Genomic DNA, 27,802 nt, shown 5'->3' with positions numbered 1-27,802 from the left:
GCGGTCCTTAGCAATATTACTAAGCTATTGCAAAAAGAATCGTAATTTTCTAAGCTACCACGAATATTTTATGGATTTTTAATCCTATTTAAGCACTAGAAAATTACGAAAAAATAAGGTTCGGGTTTACCTTTGCCGATTCCGACTTCGGGAACGCGCTCGGGACGTCTGACAATGGGGGGCTAGCCAAAACCTCGATCCAATTCGGGGACTTTTCCGGTAGTGCATTTGCTTAGAAATTTGCGGACCGGTCAATCGCCGAATTTCCGCGAATCGAGGATACCTACACGAAGCCCATAACACGGGGGTTAGTACATAAATTTTTCAGAATTTTCTAAGCTCATTAAATGCTAGGAAAAACACTGCGAAGTTCCGTGGGACCCACCGAAAAACGGTGTCGGAAAAATTCGAAATTTATGTCGTTGCGAAGCTCTCGACGAATGGAGCGTGCTGGTGGCCTCGGTTTTCTCGTGGGATTCACGGTTTTCGAGAAATCTAGCCCAAAAGTCGAAATGGGCTAAAATCTTCCCGAGCAAAAATCGGACAATCCGCTCGATGGATTTCGGCGTTCTTGGTGTCTATGGAAAGCTCTCGCCGAGTAGATGATTTTGGACACAAGACCCGGTCCAATTGGTGGCCGGATCGGCCGGATTTGGCCGGGGAAGCTGGAGCGGCGCCTGCCAGGGCGTTCGCTGCGTTTTCGGCGTTCGGGCGTGGCCGGTCAGGCTACGGCCGTCACTGGCTGGCGTGGTGGCCGTGGTGAGGTGGAGAGAGAAACGAGAGAGAAAAGGGAGAGGGACGACGCGCGCGGGGAAGAAAAAGGGAAGAAGGAAAAAGGCCGGTCCGATTCGACCGGTCCGATCCGGTTCGATTCGGCCGGTTCGATTCAGAATACAAAATTTTGAATTTTTACTCTGCCTCGGGACCGAAAACGAGGTCCAAAAATTCTGAAAAAATTCCAGAAAACTCAGAAAAATACGTAGACTCCAAATATATTTTTAGTTTTGCCACGTGGTCTTTAAATTAATTTTTAAAAATCATCAAAGTTTATATTTTCGGAAAATCGAACCCGATTTTTAAAATCCGAAAAATCTAAAAAAATTCCTAAAATTTAAATAAAATTAAAATACCAAAATACTCATAAAAATTAAAATTTCGGGGTGTTACAAGCCGTTACTACTGGGGAGTTTTGAAAGAGGCTGTCATGCTAACTGTGATTTCAAAACAATTTTCAAAAGTTTTCCACTCAACAATCACATTTATAAACCAATGAACACATTCAAATCATCGTAATATCCATATAAAGGTGACAATACTCAAATTTCTCAAATGTAAGAGAAAAATTATATTTCAGTCAAAGTAAACTAGTGCAAAACAAACTCATTCAAATAAATATATTTCAAACAATTTACAAGTTTAAAAATGAAGAAAAGGTTAGTTGTGCACAAACTTTCAATGAACTCCTTTATCTTTATTTACTTTACCTTGTCCATCCCAACCTCTTTCTCTACTAAAAATACACAAATAGAATACCTCAATACTCATCTCAATTGCTGCCAAGTACTTATTACATGAATGTCTAATGCATTCCAAGTTAGCTTTATAAATTTTAAAGAGTTTTGATTTTGGACAGCTTAGTGCCCCAATCTTTGAACCCAATTTTTACCTAGTTACAATCATAATTTGATAAGGTGTTCTTCATGAAAATTGTTCCTCTAGGTCTCATCTTTATTTTTCTTTTTGAATCACCTTATTTAGAGTTGTGTAGCTCAAGTTATGACCAAAACAATGATTACTATTCACGTGAGGCTATTTGTGGCAGCTTTGGTGACTTAACTTTGGCTAATAATTTGATCAGGTTACGTTTATAATTTGGCTCTAAGTTCTTCTTATGAAATGTTTTACTATGTTTTAAGTTTCTATCGGTTCAAGAATCACCTAAATCAGAGCTTTCTAAAGAGAGTTATGGCTATTGAAAATTTACTATTTATGTTATTATTCATTGCTCTGGCAGATTTATCAACTTAACTTTGCTCAGCAATTTTGTTAGGTTAAGTTCGTAATTAGACTTCAAGTTCTTCATATAAAATATTCTACTATATTTTAAGTTTTGATTAGTTCAAAAATCACCTAAATCGAAGTTTTCTAGAGAGAGTTATAGCCTTTCAAAGTTTACTATTTATATGGTCAATTTGCAGATTTCTAGATTTTTGGCGGATTTGGTAACTCAACTTTGCTTAGCAATTTAATTGGGTTAAGTCCATAATTTGGCCCTTAAGTTCTTCATATGAAATGTTCTACTATGTTTTAGGTTTCCATTGGTTCAATAATCGCCTAAATTGGAGTTTTCTAGAGAGAGTTATGGTTATGCAAAATTTACTATTTACGTGCCTAATTCTGCAGGTTTCAAAATTTTATTTCCAATTTCAAGGCTCATTTCGGATAGCTTAAGGTCATTTTCGGGGCAGGGTATCTTCACGAAAATTCTAGTCCTATGTCTTAAGTTTTATTTTCAATTAGTTTTACACCAATTGGAGTTGTGTAACTCAAGTTATAGGCTGCCAAACACACTGAATTCAGTGTGCAAAATTCTACCATAAGGTTAAATTTTTATTTCTTCAATTACTTCTACTAACCAACCTTAATTCACATTTAATTCACCTCAAATGACCATAATTTAGCATTAATACATTTATAGCACTTCATAGCACAAAAACTCCAAATTTTCCAACACCCAAGTTTGCAATTTTTCCTAATCCATACCATTCCATTAATTCCTTCCATCAACTAACATCAACCCACATTCAATTCATGTTAATTAGTCATAATTTAGCATTGCCTACATCAATTTCACTCCCTAGCACAAAAGCCCTAATTTCCCCATGAACCCTAATTTTCCATAATTTAATTTATGAAATTCTCATGCAATTACACTACCCCGATCATGCATACTACTTCAACTAAGCTTGATTTCATCATTAATTACATTAAAATATATCAAACCCTAATTTTCTCCAAATTGGCCAAAACCCTAGATTACCCAAGCTAGCCAAAAATTCCTTTCAAAATTCATGCATGTTTTTCATGCTTTCTCATGTAAATTCATCACACCCAAACTTGATTCAAAGCATACTTAGTTAATCAAGCATAAAAGAGAGAGCTTACCTAACTTGATGATTTTTTTCACTTTAAATATCTTCTAATTTCTTATTCTTCTTGTTTAAATCTCTCAATCAAAGTTTTTTTTTTTATGTTTTCTACTAAATAGATGAATGACTCATGGAAGGAAAGTGGAAAAATCAAAGATGGGGAAGAAGTGTTAATGGAGGAAATGAATAAAAGAGAAGAGAAAGAGAGAGTGGAGAGGGTGGTGGCACAATGGGGAGAAAGAGAGAGTGGAGAGGGTGGTGGCACAATGGGGAGAAAGAGAGAGAAAATTGTCTTTTTAATTTTTGGTGTAATTGTCTCCTTTATATATTTACCCCAAAAATTTAATTTATTTTAATTATAAATTTTTAATTTGTGTCATAAATGAAATTAAACTTAAATTTTATTTCTTTTCTTTTCTTTTCATTTTATACTTTAATTTTTTTTTCAAAATTTTTTCATAATTCAATATATTATTTTCATTTAATTTAATTGACATGTTAGTAAAAAATCAACTCTTGAAGTGAATTGACCAAAATACCTCTTATCGGGTCATAATCCTTTTTTTTTATAATATCCGACGAGTCCTTAGATTTTTTGTTCACTTGAGTTTTTATTGTGTCTATCTCAATTAATTTTTCTTTTATTTTTAGTCCTCAAGATGTCTTTGAATAGTACTAGTCACAGACAAAATATGATATTATTCATAACTTGGTGGTTCGGGGTATTACATTACATGGGTCAAAGTACACGATTCGTGTATTGTCTCCTTCCCTGTAGTGCTTCAAGCTTCATTAACCAAAAGGTTGCACAGGTTCCTGGATGGTACACGAGGTGATTTACACGACTCGTGTACTAAGGCTTTCTTATGATTTCTTCAATTCTTCCCGGGCAGAAGGTTATATGGGATCATGGCTGTGTTTACACGACCCGTGTAAAGTGTATCAGTAGCTTGCCTTGGATTTCTTCAATTCTTCACTCCTACGCCTTGAATTTCTTTTCGAATACCTGAAAGGATGTAAAAAACATGAAATTTAGTGAAGATTAGCTAAGTCATCAAAAACAAATGAAACTAACAAATATGTATACAATCATCTGCCTAAATGCTCTATAATAGAGTACAATTGTGCCTAAAAATATCCACATAATACAAGCGTATCAAATACCCCAAAACTCAAACTTTTACTTATCTTCAAGTAGAATAAAAATTTTTGAAAACTTGTTAGGGTACTTAGAAATATAACCAAAGATTTAATTTGTACACAATTAGACTCCCTTCAACCTTTATACCAATTTTCTACTTTCAAGTCACAGAGATATCAACAATTGCTTATTAGAACCTCATTTTTTTTATAAAGTTTCAACTAATTATTTCTCTATGTAAACTCATTAATAAGTCATAAATTCCTTTTATGAAGTTTCAAAACTTGTAAATGAGAAGTTAACTTTTAATATGATAAGATAATTTTTATATAAAAATGTGAATAAAGGAGGCATTGCCACGTGACGGCTTTTTAAACCTCCTTATTACCATAGGTGACACCCTATGGTGAATTTTGCAGGCTTAGCCTTAATATATATATATATATATATATATATAAATAAAAGATATATTAATAAAATATATGTTTAAATTTTTTAAATAATTTTTTAATGAATAATAATTAAAAAATATTATTTTTTAAAAATAATTTTATAATATTTGAAATTATAATTTTAAGAATTTTAAAATTTTAAATGATATAGTAAAAAGAATGTTAGATAATTATTTTTTTATAAAATAAAATTTTAATAGTTGAAATTTAAAAAAATTTAATTGAAAAGTTGATATTTAATAAGATAAGATAATTTTTATATAAAAAATATAAAAAAAATAGGCTTTACCACACAGCAGCTTTTTAACGCTCCTCATTAACATAGGTGACACCCAGTGATGAAATCATTTTGGAGGCTTAGCGTTAATATATTCAGAGAGATTTCATCGTACACACTGAAATACGTTGCTGGGTATAATTACTTTTTCACTTGACTCCATTTCTCAGTTGTGGTTGCTTTTAAATGGAGTGATGTGTTTTTTTAATTTAATACCAATAAGTATTAAGATAAAATTAAGTTAATTATTATCTAATATAAAAAATTAAAATTATAATTAAAAAATAAATGAAAATAAAATTTTAAAATTAATTAGTCTAAAAAATTAATTTCACTTTTAAATTAACTAAATGTTTTAAATTTTTAAATAAAATTAATATTTTTTAATTATATCGTGTTATTAATGGATATATTCATTTAAGTCTTATAAGATATAATTCCACCATACCCGCTGGAATACATTGCTGGGTATGGTTACTTTTTAACTTCATTTCTCATGTATGGTTGCTTTTAAATAAGGCGGATGTATTTTTTTAATTTGATATCAATAAGTATTAAAACAAAATTATTAAGTTGATTATTAATTAATATCAAAACTAAATTTATAATTAAAAAATAAATTAAAATAAAATTTTAAATTTTATTAAATATTATCTAATAAAACTATAAAATAAATTTGAAAATATTTTAAATTTTAAATAAAATTAATATTTTTTTAATTATGTCAAGTATTAATTATCTATATACATATATATATGAAAGCTCATTTCTCCTCGGAACAACCCTAACTCGCCAGCTTCCAAATTCCCACCCGAGTCAACTCAGTTCGAGTCTATGGATTCTCACTCTCACCTAACCATACCCAATCGCTCTCGCAGCTCCCAGTCTCCGTCCCCCTCTCACTCTGCTTCCGCCTCCGCCACTTCGTCCATTCATAAACGGAAGTTGGCAGCAGCCGCCTCGGCTGCGTCTGAAGACCACGCCCCTCCATTTCCTCCGTCTTCTTTTTCCGCTGACACTCGAGATGGAGCACTGACGTCCAATGATGACCTGGAGAGCATCTCGGCCCGTGGAGCTGACTCTGACTCCGATGCTGACGATTCAGACGCTGTCGTTGACGATGATGAAGACGAGTTTGATAATGACTCCTCTATGCGTACGTTCACTGCTGCCCGCCTGGAGACTAATGCTGGAGCCTCGGCTACCGGCGCTGGTTCAGGTGGAGGAGGCGGGCCCTCGGCACGCAACACGAAGCTGAAGATGGAAAATTCGACGGTAAAGATTGAAAAGTCGGATGGCGGGAAGGATGGTGGACCTACGGGGACTAGTGCCGTGGGGTCTACCACCGCGGGCGGCTCCGTAGCAGGGATAGTGACGAAGGAGGACGCGGTAAAGATTTTTACCGAAAATTTGCAAACTAGTGGAGCTTATAGCGCTAGAGAAGAAAGTTTGAAGAGAGAGGTAAGATTTTGGAATATGAATATTGGGAATTTCTTTGAAAGTTCATTCCTTGCTGTTAGATAATTATAAAATGAAATAAAAAAGTTGAAGTATCTGGATCATGTTCAACTGCTTAAAGCGATTTCAAAATATGTTTGAATACAATTAGCAAACTGTGAACCAAAATTTAATCTTTTTTATTTATTTATTATTATTATTATTATTTTAAGTTTTCTTGATCTCAGTATTTTTCTTCACTTCGACGTTTTTTCCAATTTTGAATGTTTCAGGAGGAAGCCGGAAGACTCAAGTTTCTATGTCTTTCAAATGATGGCATTGATGAACATATGATTTGGTACCGAGTTCTCTTTTCTTCAACATTTTTTGTTGCATCCTCCTCCTTCTCTTTATGACCATCCGTGTTCCATTCCATCTTTGATTGTTTAAAATTTCTTCTTTTCTTCAACGGATTTTAGGTTTTGGTAATAGTGCTATAATTTTAATGCACCTTTCTAATGTGTTTCCCAGGTTGATAGGATTGAAGAACATATTTGCTAGGCAATTACCCAACATGCCCAAGGAGTATATTGTCCGTCTTGTGATGGATAGGTAATTCCATAACATCTTCTAGAACTGCGTAGAAATAAGCTTCTTTTCTTTTGCCCCTCTGTTTTACCAATAAACCAGAGATTACATAAGAAGATTGTTCCTTTTCTTCTTTTGTTTTAAAGCTGAGAAAGCTCCCAGTCAAGGGTGAAAGCCTATACCCTACAACCTGTGGCAATGATGAGCAGCAAAACTGGTTTTGTTGAGATAACATGCAGTAATGGAAATTTGAATCTTCTCAAACCACAAACCTGCAGACCAAGCTATAGATAATTGCTCATAAGTATTCTGCTTGTGTTGCTGTGGCCACACATTGGAGATATGTGGTTGATATGTTTGTATCATAAAATGAACTTATTTTCGTGTTCTTGAATCGCAAACTTTAAAGCGTTATTGTGGGAAGGTTGTGTGCAAAAGCCCATCACATTTATCTTCTTACTTTTTTTCTTCTCCTTTCATTTCACAAAAGCTGAGCTTATAGGTTGGAATAATTTAATTTCAAATCTTTCTAGTTATTTGACATCATTTTCTTCTTTCTTTCTTTTTTATTTAATTTGATTTACAGAAGCCATAAATCTGTAATGGTTATCAGACGCAATCAGGTTGTTGGTGGCATCACATATCGTCCATATGTCAGGTTTAATTTAGATTTCTATTGTTCTCCATGCTATGCCATGTTCAAGTGTTCCGTCTTTCCATTTATATATTTTTAATTGGAAACAAACCTCTATGATGAATGCATAATGGCCATCTATTATCTTTTCATTTTGTTTGTACTATAATCATAGCTTTATCTATTATCTTCTGCTGACCCTAATTAGTTTGAGATTAAGGCTTAGTTGTTGTTGTAGTACAAACATAGCTTTGTTTGATGAGTGAACAATCTAATCTTGATATAATCATGAACAATCTAATCTTGATATAATCATGAACAATCTGTTAAGGTTAAATGATTCCTGGTTCAGATTTATCATATAACTATCCAATAATTGAACAATGCATTTTTGTTATGTTTTTTGTATTTTGAAAATTGTTTCCTCTCATAGCTGACATTCTTTTCCCTGGGAACCACAGCCAAAAGTTTGGGGAGATAGCTTTTTGTGCAATCACAGCGGATGAACAAGTAAAAGGTTATGGTACGAGATTGATGAATCATTTGAAGCAGTATGCACGTGATATTGATGGGCTAACACATTTTCTGACATATGCTGATAATAATGCTGTTGGTTATTTCATCAAACAGGTTAGGTTTTTAAAGTTTTGACATATGGCTCTACTAGTTTATATGATATGTCTGGATTCCTGTGAAAAGGGGATAACAGTTATCTGCTCTTGATTATGTTTTGGGAAAGTCAAAAAATGAATGTTTAATAACTAATAAAAGGTTTAATTTGATCACTTAGAGAGTAGGTGGTTTCAATTCCAACCTTCATGCATAAATGGTGTTGCAAGATTACATGACTATGTTTGTTGGTGAGAAATCCGTCTCCTTATTGATTAATATTTTTTTATTCATTTATTTGACTTCTTGATTTATTTTTTCATGTTTCTACATTATTGGTTAGTGGTTACAGTAATCTGTGAAAGTGTTGTGCTTTTGAGATCATTGAGGGTTAATCTCATTGCTGATATTTGGCATAGTTTCTTCTCAATATATACTTCTGTTTTTTTTTTCTTTATATCGAATGTCATTGCTTGTCTTAATTTCATCTTTTATTAACCTGTAGGGTTTTACCAAAGAGATTTACTTGGACAAGGATCGATGGCAAGGGTATTGTTAATTTTCACAAACTTCAGCAATAACTTCGATGGTGGAAGTGTTTTTTCATTATCTCTATTCTTATGATTTAATAAGGATTTATGGTGTTATCATGAAAATTATTTTTCTTTGTGGGAGATGGGAAATTGGGAGAGAGAAGCTAGGCTGTGGATTAAGCACTTTCTCTATTCATATCTTTTAATTGTTTGGTGACTTCCATTGCAACTGAGGGATTTGGACTTGTAATCATACAGAGAACTGTGAGCCAACTGTTTATCACATTCTGTGACCTTTCCCTTAATCAACCATGTTTGGTTCCATTCATCTAAAAGTTATCATTGTGCTTCTAGTTTATTTATAATTTTTTTCTCAATTCCAGGTATATTAAAGACTATGATGGAGGTATTCTTATGGAATGCAAAATTGATCCAAAACTCCCATACACCGATTTATCTACCATGATTCGTCGCCAAAGGCAGGTGGGATAAATGTACTTTGTCAATTTGATTCTTGTATAAAATTTTCTGAAGTTTTTTGTTGAGAATGAATACATTTATGATAGCAGTGAGTTGGATTTATAACAGTTACACTGTTTACCATGGAAATTAAGATTCTTACTATGCATCCATATTGCAATATCGAGCCTCATTTGTTGACATAGGAGATGCTTTATTATTGATTAAGATGTACAGTTCCTGCTCCTTCATTTTCTCTGTTATATGTGACATCATTTACAAGGACTTATTTCAGTGCAAGGCTTTTGAAACTTCTTATCTAGTAGATCTTTACACTAACATGTATAATTCTTGTTATTTGGTAATGATAGGCAATTGATGAAAAGATTAGAGAGCTATCTAATTGTCACATTGTTTACACTGGAATTGATTTTCAGAAGGTATATGCCATCAGCATTTCTTAAAGTTCCAATGCCTTAATCAATTCATGCAGTATTTATTTCTTCAAGATTGTAAGGGATTCGTGTTTTCAGCAGTGCAATTTATTGCTGTATAAGATTGAATTCAGATTGCACATTGAGACCATAATTGTGAACTTAGTTCTAATTAAGAACTCGTTGTGATTCAGAAAGAAGCTGGTATTCCTAAAAAGATCATCAAAGTTGAGGAATATCCTGGCTTCAGTAAGTTCTTAAACATGTCATATTGAATTTTACATTTTTTAAGAACCAATAGATTTTATTCTTATGGTACATTGGTAAATTAGGTACAACTTGTAAGGTTTCAAAGACTGATTGGAAGCCTGTTTTGAATGTGATAACAGGGGAGGCTGGATGGACTCCTGATCAATGGGGCCATTCTCGTTTCAATGCATTTAATACTTCCACAGACAGTGCCACAAATCAAAAGCATTGGACTGTATTCATGCGCTCACTTTTGAAGGCAAGTCTCAACACTCACACACACACACACACACACACAATCCTTATCTTACCTTAATATTTCCATTAGAGTAATGCTTGGTGATCAACAGAAGCCTTTAATGATCATGAAAGTTTGCTGCAAAAAGACAGTGAAGTGTAGTCATGATACAGTGGCAAAGGAAATGTATATTGATGAATATTGGCGTGATTGAAAAATGTCTTCCTTTCAGAATGTAATTCTCCTTTTATGCCCTTTATTACAATTGACTGTGTTTAATCAGGGGACGTAGGAAATTCTAGACATTTTAGGACTACTTATTTAAGGGAAAAAATATAGAAAGTAATTTATTTTATTTAGTAGTTTTATTTGTTGTATAAGTCCTAATTAGAGTTGAATTAGGGTTCCTTAAAAGCCTAAATAGTTCTTAGTTTCTCTATTTTATTTACAGACTTATTATGATTACTTAGGGTAAACTCTATAAATAGGGCTTAGTTTCTCTATTTTATTTACAGACTTATTATGATTATTGATCATTGATTTGAGCAGTAAGTTGAGAATTTGTTTCTCATCCGCTGATCCCCTAGATACGTATTGGTTCTAGTGTTCTACATCATTGGGTTAATTCAGTGTTATTAAAGGCGTGGGAGGCGGCGAGGCGAGGCGAGGCACCCCTCTGCCGCCTCGACTGGGTCGCCCCTCTTGGCACCTCCAGAGTCGACGCCTCATGCCGGCGAGTCGAGAAACCAGGCGGGCGAGAGGCGTCGCCTCTTTAAAACAAAGCAGAATCCCTTTTTTTTTTTAATTTTTTAAGACAAAAATATAAAACCCTACACATCCAGAGCTGCGAGTCCAGTTATGTCTGTCTGTCTCTCTCTCTCTCTCTCTCTCTTTCCTCTGTTTCTGCTATCTTCTTTCTCCTCTGTCATCCTATCTTCCTCCCTCTCCTGCACTTTCCTTTGGAAAACGCAGCAGCACTGCAAATTTTTTTTTTTCCTTTCATTCTCCTCCTTCTTCTTCTACTTCTTCCTGGTTGGATTCTTCGGTTCTTCCTACCCTGTTATGCTGTCGGTGTACAGCAGTCTGCCCTCTCTTTTTTTTTTTCTTTCCTTCTCCTTCTCTGTGCTTGATTTTATTAAAAAGTTAATTACTTGCTATTAATTTAATTATTTTACCTTTTATTTTAATTAATTAATTATTTAAATTTTATAGATATTGTTAAATTAATTAATTTACTTGTTAATTATTTAATTATTTAACATGGATATTGTTAAATTAATAATTTTACTTATTGATTGGTTGATTATTTAATATGGGTATTGTTAATTTATGGTAATTAATTTACTTTTTACTTATTATTCTTGTTAATTTGATTAATTTTGCTATTTATCTTGTTAATTAGACATTAATTCTCATTAGTTGTTTATTTTATATAGTAATTATTATTCTATTGTTAATGTGATTATTTCACTTTTTGTTCTTATTAATTTATTGTTTAATTAATATGAGTATTGTCAATTTGTTTGTAACTAATTTACTTTTTAATTGTTATTCTTGTTAATTTAATTAGTTTTACTTTTTTTTTGTGAATTAGTTGTTCATTTTATATAGGAATTATTAATTTATTATTAATTTGATTATTTTACTTTTTGTTTTTGTTAATTAATTGTTTAATTTATATAGGCGTTGTTATAAGTACACACACTTATACATATATGTAATTTTGGCAATTAAGATTATAGCTTCTTGCTTCAAAAAGGCTCTCGCCTCGCCTCTCGCCTAAGGCCATAAGGTGCTCTGTCGCCTTAGTGTCGCCTTTCGCCTTAATAACATTGGGTTAATTGCAAAGCTTAACTCAATTTGAAGTTTAAATCAGTTTAGATTAGATTACTTTGCCAGGTTTACTTTCATGTTTATCAACTCTTACCATCTAAAAAATAAGATTTACTTCTGTTGATTGCTTGATGGATATATCACAGTTTGGATAGAATATTGTCTATGATATAAGGTATCCAATGGGTTGAGCAGTATGTCACTTTTTGTATGCACAAATTTACTGTTTGCAACTGAAATTTGCTCTTAATTGAAATTAAGTCGCTAAAGATCATTTTATTCCAGTTTTACCCTTGAATTTCCATTTAATTTACTATTTACTTATCACTGACAGAATTGCAAACATTCTGATGAATTATCTCACTGCAAATTCAAGAAATTTCATTGGAATTGTTCCTATCATTTAAGTCAAAATCATAGACAATTGAATATAACACATTATTAATAACACTCAAATAGAAAATAAAATATGTATAAATGGCAATGGATATTGGAAAATGGTGATATAATTCACTGAGTGATCATGATGCCAACAATGCTAAATTGCATATAAAAAGAAAAAAGAAGTATGGTGATGAAATTGGATTATTGGAACAAGTTAATCTTTAGTAGTTGACCTAGAATTAGCTTGAAATTCAGTAACCAATTAAGCAAAGTACCTCTTGTAGGTTGTGTTATTATATAAATATATTTTCATATTTTAATCCTCTTGGTTTTTCCATTGATTGGGCTTACACTTTTTTATTGTTTTATCACAATTTCATGCAAAAATTTATTTGTTCTTTTTGCATTTTAACAGTCAATGCATGACCATGTTGATGCTTGGCCATTTAAGGAACCAGTTGATGCTCGTGATGTCCCTGATTATTATGACATCATCAAAGATCCTATGGGTAAGACATCAAATCTGTGTGCTTCATTTTAGCAAAACTATTATATGTCATTGCATTGCCAAATATTATATATTGTTAAAATAGAGTAATAGAGATGACAATCCTATATTGGCCTGTCAGCTTTTTACCTAGCCAATCTGTCATAGAAAACCTTAGATTAGGGTTTCTGTTCTAGAGAAAGAATAGGAGATGAGAAAATAGAGGAATAGAGATGAGAAAATTAGAGAGAATGATAATAGAATAGAAGAATAGTATTCTGTTTTGATAAAAAACTCTCTCTATACATCAATACTTCTATTTATAAAGTAGTATTCAGCTAACAACTACTGTTGACTATTCATAACTGTTTCTGTTATTTCCCTCCACTCTCTGCTATCTATAACAGACTCTATAACAAACTTCTCACTACTAACCATCTTTCCCTCCACTTCCCTTCTTAGGCTCAGCTATCTTATTCTTCCCTTTTCTTCTCCTGTATGTGACAATACCTCCCCCATGAGAGCCTTCTTGTCCCCAAGAAGGATAAAATTCTGGAAACTGAGCTTGAATGAAGGCTTTGTCTTCTCATGTAGCTTCATCGTCAGGCAAATTAAGCCACTTAATGAGGCCTTGAATCCCAGGAACAATGTTTCTAAAGATGGTTCTTGTCTTCAGTACTGCTTCCGGTGCCACTGCAACAGTATTGTCTGCCTGCAATTATGGTAATTCCAGAATTGGAGTAACATTATCTCCCAGCTTCTTCTTAAGTAATGAGACATGAAAAACAGGATGAATCCTTGAACTTTGTGGCAGCTGTAACCTATATGCTACTGAACCCACTCTAGGCATGGTTTGGAAGGGCTCATAATACTTGGCAACCAGTTTAAGGGATTTTCTGATGGCTATGGACAACTGCCTGTATGGTTGAAGCTTCAAATAAGTCACCTACTGCAAACTCCCTCTCTGTCCTCTTTTTATCAACTTGCTGCTTAATTCTGTGTTGAGCTTGAGCCAAATTCTCCTTCAACAATCCCAACACATGATTCTGCTCCTGGAAAAAATCACTCACAGCTGCAACTAGTGATAAGTTGGGAGGAATGGGAGGAATTCCTGGTGGAGCATAACCATATAGTGCTTCAAATGGGCTCATCTTGATGGAACTGTGATGAGTGGTATTGTACCAACATTCAGCTAAAGGCAACCATTTAAACCAAGCACTAGGTTGATGATGAGTCATGCACCTCAAATTTTCTTCAAGGCACTGATTCAGCCTTTCTGTTTGGCCATCACTTTGATGGTGATAGGCAGAATAATAATTTAGAGAAGTGCCCAGCAACTTAAAAAACTCTTTCCAAAAATTACTTGTAAACAGTTTATCCCTATCAGAAACAATTGTTAATGGAGCCCCATGCAACTTGAAATTATTATCTAAGAATATTTTAGCGACCATAGATGCAGAAAATGGATGACTCAAGGCTAGGAAATGTCCATACTTAGTAAGCCTGCAAACTACCACCAACATGACATCCTTTCCTCCAGATCTTGGCAATTGCTCAATAAAATCCATTGAAATATGCTGCCATGCTTGTGAAGGAATAGGTAGAGGCTGTAATAGGCCTGGGTGGGCACAATTCTCCCCTTTACATCTAGCACACATCACACTTTTTGATCCAATCCACTACCGTAGGCAGTAACCCAGGCCAAGAAAAATGCCTTTTAATCCTCATATAGGTAGCTTGAACTCCTGAATGACCCCCTATTGCAGAGGCATGGTACTGCTGCAACAATGAGTTCCTCAAATTAGTGCTGCTACCTACATAAATTCGGCCCTTATGATACAAAAGTCCATTCACCAACTTGTACTCTGGAAAAGCAGTAGCATCTAAGGATAGTTGAGTAATCAACTCTTGAGCCTTAGCCTCCCCTTGATAACTTTCTACTAAATTCTGCATCCAAGTAGGGCTTACTGCAGTAATTGAATTCAAATAACCCTGCTTTGAAGATTCAGCCGTGTCTACTCTTCTAGAAAGAGCATCAGCTATGTTATTCTCCACTCCTGTCCTATAAAGAATCTTATAATTCAGTCCTAACAACTTGGATATACCCTTCTGTTGCAAACTAGTGTGAAGTCTTTGTTCAAGGAGAAATTTAATGCTCTCATATTCAGTCTTAATATAGAACAGACTTTGCTCCAAATAATGCCTTCACTTCGAAACAGCAAATGTGATTGCCAAAAGCTCCTTTTCATATACTGAAAGGGACTGATTTCTAGGGCCAAAAGCTCTTGAAATAAAAGCTATAATGCCCTTGTTGCTGAAGGACTGCCCCCATTCCATAATTGCTTGCATCTGTCTCCACAATAAATGGTTTAGAAAAATCAGGAAGTGACAACACAGGTGCTGTGGACATAGCCTGTTTCAGCATTTCAAAAGCCTGTTGAGCAGCTGAAGTCCATTGAAATGCATCTTTCTTTAATAAGTCTGTAAGTGGCTTACAAAGACTCCCATTATTCTGAATGAATTTCCTGTAGTAGCCAGTGAGCCCCAAGAAACTTCTAAGCTCTTTTACTGACTTAGGAATGGGCCATGAAAGCATAGCTTGAATTTTTTTGGGATCTGTTGAAACGCCCTCTCCAGAAATTATAGGGCCCAGATACTTAACTTCTGACTGCCCAAAATAACATTTTGACAATTTAGCATACAGCTGTTGGGACTTAAGTATCTCAAACATGCATCTAGGTACTTCAAATGCTCCTCTATGTTAGGGCTATAGATTAGGATGTCATCAAAGAAGACTAGGACAAATTTCCTAAGGTAAGGTCTGAAAATGAGGTTCATTAGGGCTTGGAAAGTAGCTGAGGCATTTGTTAACCCAAATGGCATTACTGTAAACTCAAAGTGACCATGGTGGGTTTTGAAAGCTGTTTTTGGGATGTCTTTAGGTTGCATTCTGATTTGATGGTACACTGCTTTTAGGTCTATTTGGGAGAATACCCATGCCCCACGTAACTCATCAAGAAGGTCATCAATCATTGGCATAGGGAATTTGTTTTTAATGGTCAAGTCATTTAGTTTTTTATAATCTATGCAAATTTGCCAAGACCCATCTTTTTTCTTTACTAAAAGTACTAGTGAAGAATAAGGACTAGAACTAGGCTGTATGACCTTAGACTCAAGCGTTTCTGACACTAATTTTTCAATTTCAGCTTTTTGGAAATGAGGATATCTATAGGGTCTGATGTTAAATGGTTGGGCAGTAGGTTGCAAGTTAATTTCATGGTTATAAGCCCTAAATGGAGGCAATGACTGAGGATCTTGAAAGAGGCATTGATACTTATCTAATAGTTGCTGTATACCAGTTTTCTCCATGTCTGCTACCCTTCCAGAAATGGAAAATAAGGATGCTGCAGCTGCTGGAACATAAATACAGAACAGAGGAGTTTGAAAGTCCTTGCCCCCGTTATGCATCAACTGGTGGAAATCATCATAAGGAATTAGTTTGCAGGTGTTATTGACTTCAGAAACACCCTGCAACCTGACCATCTTCCCATCCTTCCTCATAGTTATGCTGGAATCCTCAAAATCAAACAGTAAAGGATTATAGTTTCTCATCCAATCTACCTCCAAAATTATATCAAATCCTCCCAAGTCTAAAATCCTAAGATCAAACACAAATGCTATCTTTTGAATCTGCCACTGAAATTACTGAAAAATTGCATTACTCATCACCTTTCTTCCATCTGCCACAGTAATAGTGATTGGATTTGTTTCTACTAAATCCAATTTTACTTCTTTTGCGACTCTCATCCATGAAACTATGAGTGCCCCCACTATCCACTAAAATTAATATCTGTCTAGCCTTATATTTCCCTTGCATCCTCATAGTACCCTTTTCTTGCTTCCCTTCTATGGCATGGATAGAAAGGACTGCTCCTTCATTCCCCAATTCCTCACCTTGAGATACTTCATGCCACTCTTCCTCCCCTTCCTCCTGTTCTTTATTCAGTTCACCCACATTCAAGGCCATTACAGTCTTTTGCTTGCACTGATGGCCTGGAAAATACCTCTTCCCACATCTAAAACAGGGTCTAGGTTGTCTTATGGTAGTTTGGCTGGGTTGCAAATTAGTCTTGACTTGGTTTTGATTCACTGAAGATTGACTTTTAGCTGATTGGTTATTTTTTGTGACAGTTTTTAGATTTTGGATTGGAATTAGACTCTTGGTTAGGTGGTTTTGGGTTATAGGGCAATTGTTGAGATGAGGATTTGGAATTGTAAGTTGTAGGGTTAGAGTAATAGGAATAGGTAGGTTTATACTGATTTGGGTAAGGTTTAGGGTTGTATCCAGGTTTCTTGGCATACCCCAACAACTGCTCTTGGAATCTTGCTACCTCAATTGCATTTGCAAGGGTTGAGGATTTCATTATCCTTACCATAGGCCTCACAACATCTCTTAATCCACCAATGAATACAGAAAGGAAATAATCTTCTCCCAAATAAGGCATAACCTTCTCCATTCTAATCCTTAAATCCTCAAATTTATCTTGATATTCTCCAACAGTTCCTTCTTGCCTAATCCTCATAAATTCTTCAACCACATCTTCAAGCCCTTCTTCCCCAAACCTTATACACAATTCCTTCTCAAATTCTTCCCAAGAAACTCCACTCTTTCCCTTACTCCAATAATGATACCAAGAATCTGCCCTCTCAACTAAAAACAGACTGGCAATTCCCACCTTTTGTTCTCTTGGCACCTTATAGACCTCAAAATACTTTTTACATTTCCTAAGCCAAGCCCTAGGATCTCCTCCATCACATGTAGTTAATTCAATCTTGGGCCACATCTTCTGAAATTCCTCACTACTCGTTAAAGATCCAGCACTGAATTGATCTTTTTGACTATTAACTTCCTTAGGGTTAGGGTTAGATAAAATTCCTTTTCCTCCCAACCTTTCCACAGTTTCTCCTTCATCTACACTCACATTCTTGCCCTTTTCTTGACTATTTTCCCCAATTAAGGCTTGCATTTCATTAAGAAAAACATTCTTTGCATCCATAATACTCTGCCTTGCCTCAGCTTTCAATTCGGATCTGAGATCCTCCATCCCCTTCGCCTGCTCCAACTGCATATTCCGGATCTGTTCCTCCAGCTCTGCAAGCCTTACTCCCTCCTGACTCACTATTACTGATCTGGTCATCCTTGCGACACAGGGGAGAGTGTTTCGAATCAAGAATCACCCAGGAAAAGTGCTCTGATACCAATTTGTCACAGAAAACCTTAGATTAGGGTTTCTGTTCTAGAGAAAGAATAGGAGAGGAGAAAATAGAGGAATAGAGATGAGAAAATTAGAGAGAATGATAATAGAATAGAAGAACAGTATTCTGTTTTGATCAAAAACTCTCTCTACACATCAATACTTCTATTTATAGAGTAGTATTCAGCTAACAACTGCTGTTGACTATTCATAACTGTTTCTGTTATTTCCCTCCACTCTCTACTATCTATAACAGACTCTGTAATAAACTTCTCACTACTAACTGTCTTTCTCTCCACTTCCCTTCTTAGGCTCAGCTATCTTATTCTTCCCTTTTCTTCTCCTGTATGTGACACAATCCTGAGAGGAAATCCCTATGCCACCAAAGGTAGTTAGGCTAGGCAAGGATGCCACCCTGTCTTGGCCCGCCTTGTGATGTCCCTAACCATTGAAAGTATATTTTTATTTTATTTTTTTTACTTAAATAAGCATGTGGCTTTTTCTTTGGAGGTAAGCATTTGAATATCATTGTTTTATTTTCCTCAAATATAACTAATATTTTTATATCTATGCATATATCATTTAATAGCAATATAGATGAACCTGTTTTTTTAAATATTATGCAAAATTATAAAATCTAAAAAATTTATCATTATCTTTTCTTCGTTGAAATATAGAATTTTATATTAGTATACATGCTCCTACCCTACTCTCACCCAGCACTTAAATTCCCAGCCCTATTTCTCTACGAGGTGAGGATGGAAATAGCAAAACCTAATTCCAGTTTCCTCTTTGTTTTTTGATATTAACAGTCTTTTGGAAAATGTCATATATAAAATAAGACAATCAAATGTGCAAATTGCATTTGAATTTTGGTCATCAAAGAAGAGGAAAAATTCAAATATCCATTCATTAAATTTTGTGACGTTGTGGCTTTCTTTGTTTCTTGTAAAATATTTTCAGAACAACATTTTATGCTTTTTTGGTATTTGGTACATATAGGAAATTGGTCGACAAAGAATATTTTCTTAATTTTAGGGAAAATTAAGTTAAATTTAAAGAAAATGATTTCCTATATTCAAAATGGGAAGTGAACTTCCAAACTTTTGCAAACCACATGAGCATATATTCACTGCTCTACCATTTTTCATCAATTGTTGCCAACCACCATCAACTCCTAACAACCAATGCAATTTATCCTTTTTTTATTTAATGTTTTCTTCTATTTAACCACAAATGGAAATGTACAGTTTTTGTTAGTTTGAAAACTATTATGGTCTTGTCCATGTGTACCCAAATGGTAGAATATAATGTCCAGTTAATTTTCAATGCTACAGCCAAATAATGGAAATAATTCATCTTCACAAAAAATGTTTTCCACAAGCAAAAGATTTTCTATGAAACAAATGGAGCTGTGGTCTTAATTTCATGATTTTAAGTAATATCTTCTAGGAGGAAATATATAGTCCAATCAATGGGGAACAGACAGATGGACAATTGTGATTCTAGAATTTTGAATGTAATGCTGGGTAATTTCTGAATAGAGTGCTTCGGGATTTTGATACATAATTTGCTAAGAATCCTTAATTTCTCATTCAAACTTATTTGAAACTTTCTAACAAGATATGTTTGTCAGATTGGATCTTGTGATGTGATTCTTTGATAAATATTTGTGCTACAGATCTGAAGACAATGTCAAAAAGGGTAGAGTCAGAGCAATACTATGTAACCTTTGATATGTTTGTTGCTGATGTGAAGAGGATGTTTGCCAATGCGCGCACATATAACTCACCTGATACCATTTATTTTAAATGTGCAACCAGGCAATGTTCATGACCTTCCCTGTTCCTTAGCTTTCTTTTCTGTTTCGCTTTTCAACCTTATATTTATACTCATGTGCACCGTGCAGGCTGGAAAACCATTTTGAAAGCAAAGTTCAATCAGGTCTCCAGTCTGCTGCCAAAATTCAGCAGTAACAACTTCAACAAATGTACATATCCTCTCTCTAAGGAGATAAGTATTCACTAAATTTGTGTTTCACATAGCATCGGTACGTGATTATTTGTGTATCCATGTACAATGCCTACCTGGAGTGTGGATCGTGTCATAATTTATTCTTTTTTCTGTTCTCCCCAAATCATGTATGCTGCATTTTCTTTTTTTTTTTGGGTGGGTACAATTGGCTCTGATTAGGACGTAAAACTCAAGATTGATTAGGACTAACTCCAGACTTTACAGCTTTGAAGACGATTCTAAGTATCAAGCTCATTGGTTATATCATGTATGGTTTACATTTTCTAACCAGAGATGATGTTGGAGTTGCTTTGCTGTGTCACCAGGTCCTAGTCGGGTGTTCCACCCTCCCTGTACCCCTAAAAGTATATCTTCATCTTGTTTGCAGTGCACATTGTGGGCTGTGCTTTTTATTTTTTATTTTTTAATTCTAATGCTTCTTTTCATTAAACGCATTTAAATCCTATTAACTTAAGTTGAATAAACGTGGCTTATTGTATTACACTGTAACAACGAGCATACAAATCCCTTTGTTTATGACCATTGTTAGATGTATGTCGTTTTCTTTGCGGTGAGTTACTGTTCTCCGCTTTAGGGGAAAAAAAAAATGGCTTAAGTGCTCTCCGCTGAGCGCCGTATATATATGCATACAGGTATGCTTTATGGATAAGTTGATAAGGAGAAAGTTGAGGTGTATATATATATATATATATATATATGCACACTGAATGTATCAAGTATGATGCCCGATGGCGGGTGGCCGGTTTTTTGTGGGTATCGATTAGCTTTTTATATCCATTTAGTTAATAGGATTCGAATATCTAAATTTCATTATTCATTTAAGAGAAAATATTATGTACTGTCATGTAAGGTTTTTATATGATAATAAAAAAAGTAATTAAATTATATAAATTGTAATAAAATATTATATAATTTGATTAAATTATCTTGAAGAATGGTAAAATTAAAAAAATTAACATTTTTTATTTTTAAAAAATAAAATAATTTTAAGAAAATAATAAATAAAAATAAATGGAGATAGTATTTGATAGGATTTAAACAACTTAAAAGACAATCAACTTTAAAAATATTGGAAGACAAAATTTATTAACCATCTAAAAGATTGTATAGCTATGAAAAAGTAAATTCTTATTTAATAATCAATTGTGATTTTTTAATTATAAAGTTTACATTCCAAAGTGTGTATATATATATATATATATATATATATATTTCTGTTAAAGTTAATATATCACTAAATATATGTTTTGTGTATTAATGATATTTTTTTTAACATGATTTGGTTTTTTTCTTTATATATTGTTACTCTTTTTTCATATTTTTTCCTTCTCTTCCTCTTATTGTTTTTATATTTTTATTAAAATATATAAATAGATGAATTGATATGAATATAAATAATTCTATAAAAATTATTAAACTTGTGAATAAATAAAATGATGTGTTAAATATATACAGTAACAAATAAGAAATTAAGAATATTTCATAAATGAAATCATTTATGAAAAAAATGAAAATATGATATTATAAAGTTTATGATATATCTATATTATAAAATATATATATATATATATATATTATAATCAATAAATTGCAATCAATAAAATTTTAAAAAATGAAATTATTACATTAAATTTAACGAAGCTCATAATTTAACACAATTTATAAATTTAATATTAGCCTTATAAAATAGCTTGTGTATATATTTTATTATAATTTAATGATTTTAGTAAATTTATTTATATATTAGTTTAATATTATAATATAGTATCCTAATAATTATTAATAAAAATATAATTGACATTATAAGTTTTTTCTTTTCCTCAATTTTTCATATTCGGATTTAAATATCCAACTCGTTTACACAATTTCATTAAATTTTAAGAAAGTATAGTAATAGGAATGGAATTTGGGGGACACAATCGAAATTGGAACATAATTCAAATATTATACATACACTTGATACCCTCCAATTTTGCAGGGACAGCCTATAGCTATTAAGTTGATTGATGAGAATAAATTGTTGGCTCTCTGAAGTTTGCGATGTTCCATTAGGTGAAAACACTTATTTATAAAATTAATAAAAAGGCCTAATATAAAGTTGAAAATCCCATAATTATTTGAACCAATAATTGTACCATGAAATAACCTTTTCCAAACCCTAACTTCAACCAGCAGTAATAGGAGAAGCATTTGAGTCATTTCTTTTTATTATCCTTTGCAACTGGATGAGAAAGAACTTTGTTGCCACTGGGCAAAGTCGCTGGCCCGACCCTAGGAACAGTTTGCTTTTGTACATGTTGCATGGGAGCCGTATCAGCCATAGCTTGCCCAGTAGCTGTTAACTGCTGCATAGAGGGCATTCCACCAATATTACTTGTTCCATTATCACCTTGCGGATTTGTGGCAAGAGAAGTTAGATTGTTGTTATGGCAGCTATTGTTTAGTCCTTGCAAATTTTGAGCACTGGAGGGGATATTAGGAACTGAATGGTGAAAGAAATGGTTGTTGTTTGGTTGCATCGGCACAGCAACACCCGCAGATGCATCGGTTTGACCAGCAACAAACTGCATCCCTATGCTGGGCATGTTGGATCTTGCTAGAAGCAGAGGGTTCAAACCAGTCACTCGTTTAACTTGATCTTCAGCCATTTGGACCTGAAAGTTTATACAATATATCTGCCTGATAAATTTGGTCGACAAAACAGATAATTTATCAACTAAGTAAATCATGCCAATTAATGATAAGGAATGAGATAAACAGAAATTTCTGGACTAGTGCTTCAATATGTTTAACTTCATTTTCGACCAACAATTTTGCAGCAACTAACACGAACCCCTGATATCAAGCAAACCAACCTCCATGTAAATGGCATTGACTTTCTTGGCTCCAACCATTTAGGATGAATCACTTGGAGCAGATGTTTTCCTCAATATGCTAATGCAACACATACAAGAATTTGTGCTGGCGCTGTACTGAAACAGAAGTTTCCTTTTGCCAAAAACACACATGGGCAGGCATACATTCGTGCATATACAGAATCAGCTTCCATATGACATCCTAATATACTTATGGTTGATCTGATTAAGATTCCCTTTTTCACAACCATAAGCATCAAAAGTCTGAAAGTAAAATATTTAGTAATTTCCAAACACCCAAAGGGAATCATAAAGTAACTGGCTGAACAAAAATCATATAATACAGTAAGAATTTACCTTTGTCCTTAATGTTTCAATATTGGCATTCAAAATTCTATTGTCAACAGAAGCATCATCACACTTCTTATTTATGTCTGTTAAGCGAGTTAGCAATGAAGTGCGCTCATCCCTCAGATGACCAACCTATTACATAGCACATATATAATATCATTTTTCTAGAAAAGAAGCAAAAAATAATCAAGGAGAGTGAGAGAAAAAGTGCTGGAGACAAGCTTTGGGCTAGACCTGTGCTTCGAGTTCATTTAGCTGTGCCTGTTTTCTTCTTCTTGAACGTCTGGCTGACTCTCGATTTGACTGCATCCTGAGTCACCATCACGATATCAAGAGATCAATTGACAAAAGGCCATTTCTCTAGTGACACGTATATGATATAACCTTAGGTATGGAAGAATTTGTTGATCCATCAAAATTAGACAGATTCCTTCCCACACACCCCAAGAAGGAAGAAACTCACTCAATCAGTTACTCGAAACCTTTACGTTCCACAAACACAGTTGGAACTTTCCAAGGAAGCACTTAGGTAATGTTTTGAAAGGCAGTACATGATTATACAAGTACAAAGTGTCTTCCTGACATTCTCTCATCACAGATTGATGCTTGATTTATTTGGTAACAGAAGTAATGATTAGTAGATCCCTTACAATATTACTTAAAGAAGCAAGTAAAAGGAAAAAAAATAATACAAAGATGGAAAACAGAGAATACAAAGTCATTAATTACTCTTTTGAAACCACTAAAACCAAGCAATAAAATAAGAAAGACAAAACAAAAAAAATATAGATACCTCCTTGCACGTTTTTCATCAGCAGGATCCATATGTTCATTGGTTCCTGTATCTCCATCAAGATCATCATCATCTGAATCCTCTCTTGAAGAACCGCTGGTTGTTTGCCTCGCTGGTATCTCTTGTTTTCTCTGTGTAGAAGTTAATGCTGGAAGGCGAAGTGATCCACCATCAGCGTCACTCTGTGCCTTGGATATACCATTACCATTACCATTACCATTACCTATAATGGTCAAAACTCAGATATGGCAATGCTTGTAAAAATTTCTGATAACTTATAGAAAGTGAAGGCATATATTGGTGCAAGAAAAAACTATTAAATGAATGCATAATTTTGCAGCAGTTACCAAAGATATTGCAAATTACACCATATGTCATCATACACACAAAATTTCCATTAAATAAAATCTGTGATAGTAAGGTGGGAGGGGTGGGGTGTTGGAGGTTGGGGGGCATAATTATTAAAGGCATGCCTCAAGCTCAAGGCTCATCAGGCTCCAACCTTAATGCCTCCTCTACAGGAGAAAGGCGAATGACATTCACTAGGCCATCGCCTTATGGGCCTAGGCATGCGCCTTGTTCAAGGCACAAGGCTCTAGAGAGGCACGCCTTCTCTATTTTCACCTTCGGCAAGCACTTCCATTGACAAAAAGCACTACAGTTCAACTCAAAATTTATCCATCTACCATCTACCAAAATTGGATATTGACAAGTTAGTGAAATTAATATTGTTGGTGACAACTAGTTACTAAAATCTCATCACAATACCACACCAAGAATCACAAACCTCTCATATTTTCATTTTCAACGCTGACACTCTCTTATTATTATTATTATTTTTTAAAATGTTGCATCTACAATGATTTCAAGATCTATGTCAAAAGAAAAAGGAAAAACATCATCCATTAACTTGAGAACTAAATAATACTCCTTTAGTTCTTAAAAATGAGGAAGATGATAAATATATTGCTTTTGAAAATTAGTATCAAAAGGATGAAAATGTAGAAGAAGAAGAAGAAGATTATCATGCTACTCTTGATGAAAATTGAAGATTGCTCGAGTTCAGTTTTGAGACACTAAAAAACTATTCAAGTTTTAATATATCAGTACTCTAATGTTTATTAGTTATTATTATTTTTAGTTTTATGTTATTTAAAATTTGATGGAATATTCAATTTAAAAACTTTATTTTTGATATGCATTTTTTATACGTTAACCCCAAGAAAAAAAAAATTCTAAATCCGCCATAACTACCAAAATGGAACACCTTCGAAAGCATCCGACATCAAAAGGCAATATAAAGCATGACTGCGTTTTGCAGATTCAAGACATCGCATTATTAAGCATTTGAGTTGTTATATTTTACTTGAGCCTACACACACTTCTAAGTATGTCACAAATCAATAAAATCAACCTATTTTCAAGAGGAACAAATCAACGAACCCATTTCAATTCTTTTGCCCACACACACACACACTCTACTAACACGTGAAGAAATGTAATGTTCATGATGAGATCAATCAACAAAACAATTAGTAAGATTATAATTGCAAATAATTGAATATGCACCACAAAGCATTTTGACTTTAGGGATTTCAATTCACAAGTTGAATTATTCGCCCAGACATTCATTCCACTGCTCCTAAAACAATGAACTCGATGTCAAGTTTCTGTAAGATTTTCCTCTTATGCTGCAGGTTGTAACTAGTTAATTGTAATGTCTTTTTGATTTTATCAACCAGAGATTCTAGTCCATAGCACCCTAATTTAACAACTTTAAACAGTGATATAGATAGATATGTAATTAGCAAACTCTTACCACAAAATTGTGATCCTGGCGGCAAATTCTTGGCAGCCACCGTTTGATCCTCAGCTAAAGAAGAAACACCTTCAGGCTTTACACTCGATTCCTTCAGTAACATTCACAAAAATCCACCAAGCAAACATGTCTCTAAATTTACAATTGATCAATACACATTTGTACAAAAGAAAAAATGAACATTTAAACAGAAGTGTATCCAATATATGCAAATATACCCGAGACTTGGCCGCAGCAGCACAGGCGAGATCGAGCTGGGACTTGAGGAAAGCGCGGTAGTCCTCTGAATCAGTCGGAGCCAATGAAGCGCGATCCAACGGCTGAGGCAGAAAATTACGAGGAAGAGAAGCAGGAGGAGGAAGAGGATGAATTTCAGGCTTTTCGATCTCCACCACATCGTCTTCACCATTCCGCGGCTTCGATAAAGTCGGTGATTGGGAGACCGCAGAAGGAACAGCGGTGTTGTCGCTAGCGGATGAGGAAGTAGGGGCCGGGAATTCTTCTAGAAACTTTTCCAGCTCCCACTCCGATGCACTCCTACTCATCACCGGCGGATGAGCGGTCACCGTGGCCTGCCATGACAGATCGGAGAAATCGTCGACCGAAAATATACTATTCATCGGGTTTTTTTTTTTTTTATCTTTCTTCTTCTACTACTTTTGCTTTTCTATGTCCGCGAAAGGTTCTGTTTGATATTATTTAATGCAATTTTGGGCTTTCCTTCGTCCGATTGTCAGAATAAGAATAAGAAAATATCCCGTGCTTTGCATTACATGGTGATATTAGACTTGTTAACTGCCACGTATGCACATATTTAAGTAAAATTATATTTTACCCGGATGGCAATGACGAGTCGCTTATTGAGTGGGAAAGGGTGCTTTGTATTTGGTCCATCACCTTATCTAATATATTTTCCCTGTTGGTTTGGTAAGTGGATGCAATAGCACACAAAATAAGAGAGAATCTTTTTTTTTCTCAAAAACAAAATTTTATTTTTATGGGATAATGAATTCTTTTAATTAAAATTTTTCATTATAAGGATTACCCTTAACTATTAAATTATTATTTTAATGATCAAAGAGAGAGTTCGTTTCGGTGATTAATTTTAATTTGATAATTAAATTAATTAAAATAACTGAATTTATATGAATTATATTTTATTAATAATATATTATTTATAATTATTATTTTTATAATTTTATTAATAATATTTAATTTATAATTACTCTTTTACTAATAATAAATCATGTTTATTATTTTTATAAGTATAAAAAGATTAAAAATGCATTTTGATTATTATATTATTAATTAATATATAAAAGACATTATATATTCTTGATGAATAAATTTTAACAACTGTTTTTGAATTTATATAATTATAACACTATAGTCCTTTAATTTTAAAATATAACATAAAACTCTCTAAATTTTTAAATTTTACACAGTAAAATCTCTTTAACTTTCAATTACTGATTTTTCGGTTAGAAACTGATGTAAATAACTCCCGCATGGCACTTAGTTAATATTTCTCTCTCCTCTTTTATGTAAAGTGTAAAATTATTCTCTTTACACATGAAAAAATATTCTGTCTATAGAGAAAAAAATGATTCAATTTACACATGGTTTGTGAGAGAAAGAGAATTACTGACTAAACTCTATGTTTGAACTGTACAAGTCACCGTCTAATTGAAAAACTAGTAATTAAAAATTAGAGAGATTTTACTGTGAAAAATTTAAAAATTGATGAAGTTTTATATTACATTTTTAAGTTGAGAGTTATAATGTCATAAC

At 33.7% G+C, this 27,802-nt stretch overlaps 2 protein-coding genes across 9 annotated transcripts; one reads left to right on the top strand and one right to left on the bottom strand.

Annotated features, from left to right (window-relative positions):
• The first annotated feature begins 5,783 nt into the window (after positions 1–5,783).
• On the top strand, positions 5,784–20,715 carry LOC131174550 (histone acetyltransferase GCN5-like). 7 transcript variants are annotated; one of them, XM_058138237.1, is made up of 13 exons: positions 5,784–6,480; positions 6,750–6,814; positions 6,988–7,068; positions 7,631–7,702; positions 8,140–8,308; positions 8,793–8,836; positions 9,204–9,303; positions 9,651–9,719; positions 9,908–9,962; positions 10,046–10,221; positions 12,833–12,926; positions 19,841–19,982; positions 20,069–20,715. In XM_058138237.1, the coding sequence occupies exons 1-13, from the start codon at positions 5,854–5,856 to the stop codon at positions 20,133–20,135; spliced, it is 1,761 nt and encodes a 586-aa protein (XP_057994220.1). In that variant the 5' UTR covers positions 5,784–5,853; the 3' UTR covers positions 20,136–20,715. The 7 variants fall into 7 exon arrangements, with proteins under 7 accessions (XP_057994220.1, XP_057994229.1, XP_057994228.1 ...); XM_058138239.1 differs by having other exon boundaries at positions 5,785–6,480; positions 10,103–10,221; XM_058138246.1 differs by lacking the exon at positions 9,651–9,719 and having other exon boundaries at positions 10,103–10,221.
• Positions 20,716–22,241: 1,526 nt separating this feature from the next.
• LOC131168756 (light-inducible protein CPRF2-like) lies at positions 22,242–26,701 on the bottom strand. Of its 2 annotated transcripts, none has more exons than XM_058138230.1 (6): positions 26,230–26,701; positions 26,006–26,102; positions 24,193–24,415; positions 23,634–23,709; positions 23,406–23,531; positions 22,242–22,847 (listed from the first exon to the last, which is right to left on the bottom strand). In XM_058138230.1, exons 1-6 carry the CDS (start codon positions 26,629–26,631, stop codon positions 22,389–22,391), a joined length of 1,383 nt encoding a protein of 460 aa, XP_057994213.1. In that variant the 5' UTR covers positions 26,632–26,701; the 3' UTR covers positions 22,242–22,388. The 2 variants fall into 2 exon arrangements, with proteins under 2 accessions (XP_057994213.1, XP_057994216.1); XM_058138233.1 differs by having other exon boundaries at positions 26,012–26,102.
• Positions 26,702–27,802: the final 1,101 nt, after the last annotated feature.

The sequence above is a fragment of the Hevea brasiliensis genome, chromosome 2, assembly GCF_030052815.1.
Source record: "Hevea brasiliensis isolate MT/VB/25A 57/8 chromosome 2, ASM3005281v1, whole genome shotgun sequence".
Classification (NCBI taxonomy): Eukaryota; Viridiplantae; Streptophyta; class Magnoliopsida; order Malpighiales; family Euphorbiaceae; genus Hevea; species Hevea brasiliensis.
The sequence above is the reverse complement of the archived record's forward strand: the minus strand, read 5'-3'. Positions and strand labels throughout refer to the sequence as shown.

What these genes read in the sequence shown, in the direction of transcription:
- LOC131168756 (XM_058138230.1), bottom strand. Translation starts at nt 26,631, where the DNA reads ATGAATAGTATATTTTCGGTCGACGATTTCTCCGATCTGTCATGGCAG. An exon ending in ATCACAATTTTGTGGTAAGA is followed by an intron (nt 24,416 to 26,005) that starts GTTTGCTAATTA and finishes TGACCATTATAG; the next exon opens with GTAATGGTAATGGTAATGGT. An exon ending in TAAATGAACTCGAAGCACAG is followed by an intron (nt 23,532 to 23,633) that starts GTCTAGCCCAAA and finishes GCTATGTAATAG; the next exon opens with GTTGGTCATCTGAGGGATGA.
- LOC131174550 (XM_058138237.1), top strand. Translation starts at nt 5,854, where the DNA reads ATGGATTCTCACTCTCACCTAACCATACCCAATCGCTCTCGCAGCTCC. An exon ending in AAGAAAGTTTGAAGAGAGAG is followed by an intron (nt 6,481 to 6,749) that starts GTAAGATTTTGG and finishes TGAATGTTTCAG; the next exon opens with GAGGAAGCCGGAAGACTCAA. An exon ending in ATTGATGAACATATGATTTG is followed by an intron (nt 6,815 to 6,987) that starts GTACCGAGTTCT and finishes TGTGTTTCCCAG; the next exon opens with GTTGATAGGATTGAAGAACA.